General features: G+C 38.4%; 1 protein-coding gene across 1 annotated transcript in view; it reads left to right on the forward strand.

The window, feature by feature from the left end:
- Positions 1 to 1,303: 1,303 nt before the first annotated feature.
- The window catches only part of LOC107712055 (mitochondrial dicarboxylate carrier-like), an 8,088-nt gene continuing 6,696 nt past the window's right edge, over positions 1,304 to 2,695 (forward strand). The window contains exon 1 of the mRNA XM_016517181.1: positions 1,304 to 1,735. Within this exon, the coding sequence (XP_016372667.1) occupies positions 1,646 to 1,735 (90 nt within the window). The 5' untranslated portion in view covers positions 1,304 to 1,645. The remainder of the gene's footprint in view (positions 1,736 to 2,695) is intronic.

The raw sequence follows: 2,695 nt of genomic DNA on the forward strand, positions 1-2,695 counted from the left end.
TTTTGGTGGATAATAGACTTAACGGTAATGCTTGCCTGTTGTGTGGAATAAAATGATGTTCCGCATTTTTAACAACATACACGAACTGCAGAGAAATCTGGAGACAACGAAAAACTCAGATGAAGATATTAATGCCGTGCTTGATGATTCCGGACCCCGACAATCAGATAAAGGTGATCCACAGGACGCAGCCGGTTTAGCCGCACACTACTTTTATGCCGACCATTTACATCATTAATTACATACATTAATTTTCACAGAACACAACCTTTAAATAGATTTTAGAATATAAACTGTTTATCGTCTATTCAATAAGACTAAATAAAAAGTGTGCGCCTCATTGTGCATTAACTTGAATCAAGCCCAACAAATGTCTGTTTTAAAAACAGTGGATGAGTAATTCACTCCTTGATTTGCTTAATAAAAGCCTCCTTTGAGATCGTTTTGACAGACATGTTTATTGTGCATTTTAAACGTGTGTATTGCTAAGTTTAGTGTGGCAAAATAGAAGCGCAGCTGTAATTCGTGGGCAATGTATGTGGTTACCATGACAACCTCACGCACTTGCCACTGCTCTATGTGAATGTGAATATGTAGATTTACTATAGCAAAACTAAAATGTGTTTAAAAGTACGTCTGACCAAATCCACCGGTTCGGTTTGGCCCCCCCAAGCTCAAACGTCAAGCTACGCCTATGGTATGTATGTATATATAATTACAATTACAATTAACTTTTTGATTGATTTTTACTTCAACAGAAACAAGCATCTCTGATTTTTTTTACCTTTCAACATTTCTTCACAGATTTTCTCAATCTCTGTTTCTCACGATAATTGCAACACTAGCACAAGAGTAAAGTCCCATCAGTTAAATATTAAAGATAATTATTAACCATTGACTAGTTTATGGATATCTCACTTCAAAGTTGTTTTGAGGATGGTTTCACCACCTTAAAAGCAAAAAATTGATATAGTGCCATATAGATAATATTAATGGATAATATAAATTAGCAAACAGATTATTTTGACACTATATATGTTTATTATACATCATAAATGGACAGTATAAAGAGATAATCATTCAGGCAGTTCGATAGGAATATAAGCAGGCTACACTTCTGAAGAACAAACGTTTATTGTCTAACTAAACATTTTTACCCAGCAGCTCAATTGTGTCAGAGCAGTGGCTCTGGAAGTTAAGCAAGAATGAGGAAGTGTTTGGTCTTAAAGTGACAGTGCAGTAATTCAGCGCTCTCTGTGTAGTATCTCAGTGGCTACTGTCTCTTTAAGAGTCCAGAGCTCGTTCTCAATGAACGCCGAGCAGTCAGATGCACGCGTTTCTCTTGCTGTGTGCATTGTGATGCGTGCGTGTCAATAGGAGGCGGATCAGGCGCACCGGGAGGCCGTGCCAGATTCCGCGCGAGCAATTGGCTGCTCGTGAAATTTGTTTGTCAGCTCGCTCACGCCACGCACTCAGGATGTCTCGCGCTCATCGGAATCACAGGTAGATTAGCGAGATCATCCACACGCGCAGTCCGCAGTGCGCAACGCGCGGGTCAGGATAGAGCTCGTCGCGTGCAACGAGACAGACAGACAGACAGACAGTGAGAGTGAGAGAGAGAGAGAAATTAACGGTAACCGGAGAGATGACGGAGAAACGGATGTCGCGCTGGTATTTCGGTGGGATCGCGTCGTGCGGAGCCGCCTGCTGCACGCACCCACTGGACCTGGTCAAGGTGAGACGCGCGCGAGGATGGCTGATGTTTGAGTGGATTGCTGGTGACCTAATCATCATCCTCATCCTCATCTTCATCCTCATCCTCAGCCGCCAGAGCACAGCACATGACTTGTGTTTGGGTTTGAGTAAGCAGAATGAAGGAAAAGTTCCGCATTTGGACAATTCATAGACATGTTACAGGCTGCTCTTTCGCAATATTGCTCTCATGATTAGTGAGAGAGCAATATATCGGCCAGACCGATAATTCCGATAACATTCGCTCAATTTAACACCATTAAAATAACAATGCGTGTAGTTTCTCCATTTCAAAACCTACTGTCAAACTGTAATGAGTATTTTTATGCTAAACAAATCGAATATTAGGCCATTTTAAGGATATCAACATAATAATCCTTGAAATACATGTCTGTTGCAAAATGTACCGACAGCTTATCTGTCCAAATGTGATGAATATTTTGTCAGACAACTTGAATTTGACAATTTTGATCACATCAACTTAATATTACTTGACAGAAGTGTGTCTGTTCAGAAATCTGCACATGACAGGCTTGGGAAGTTGTATTGAATATTTGTTTGGCCATTCAGCATAATATTACTTGAAATAAGTGTGTCTGTCCCAAATAATAATGAATATTTTAATGTGATAAATCAGATAAATAGTTTGTCCTTTCCAAAGTGCACTAACAGCCTATTTAAATTATAATGAATATTATACATCCAGGAGTAAAATTATATATTCTGACTTTTTAATATCTGCAAACAAAGCCTTGAAAGAAATGTGTTCCAAAATCTACCACCTTGTCAAATATGTTTTTTCAAATATTAGGACTTTTTATTTAATATTGTGTAAAATAAGTGTTCATTTAAAACAATTTTATGAACATCTAATTTTCCAAATTGAATTAGTATGTATTGATATGTTGCCTGTCAGTCATTCTGCACTATATATATATATATA

This window comes from Sinocyclocheilus rhinocerous, unplaced genomic scaffold (genome assembly GCF_001515625.1).
Source record: "Sinocyclocheilus rhinocerous isolate Xijiao unplaced genomic scaffold, SAMN03320098_v1.1 scaffold3676, whole genome shotgun sequence".
Lineage (NCBI taxonomy): Eukaryota > Metazoa > Chordata > Actinopteri > Cypriniformes > Cyprinidae > Sinocyclocheilus > Sinocyclocheilus rhinocerous.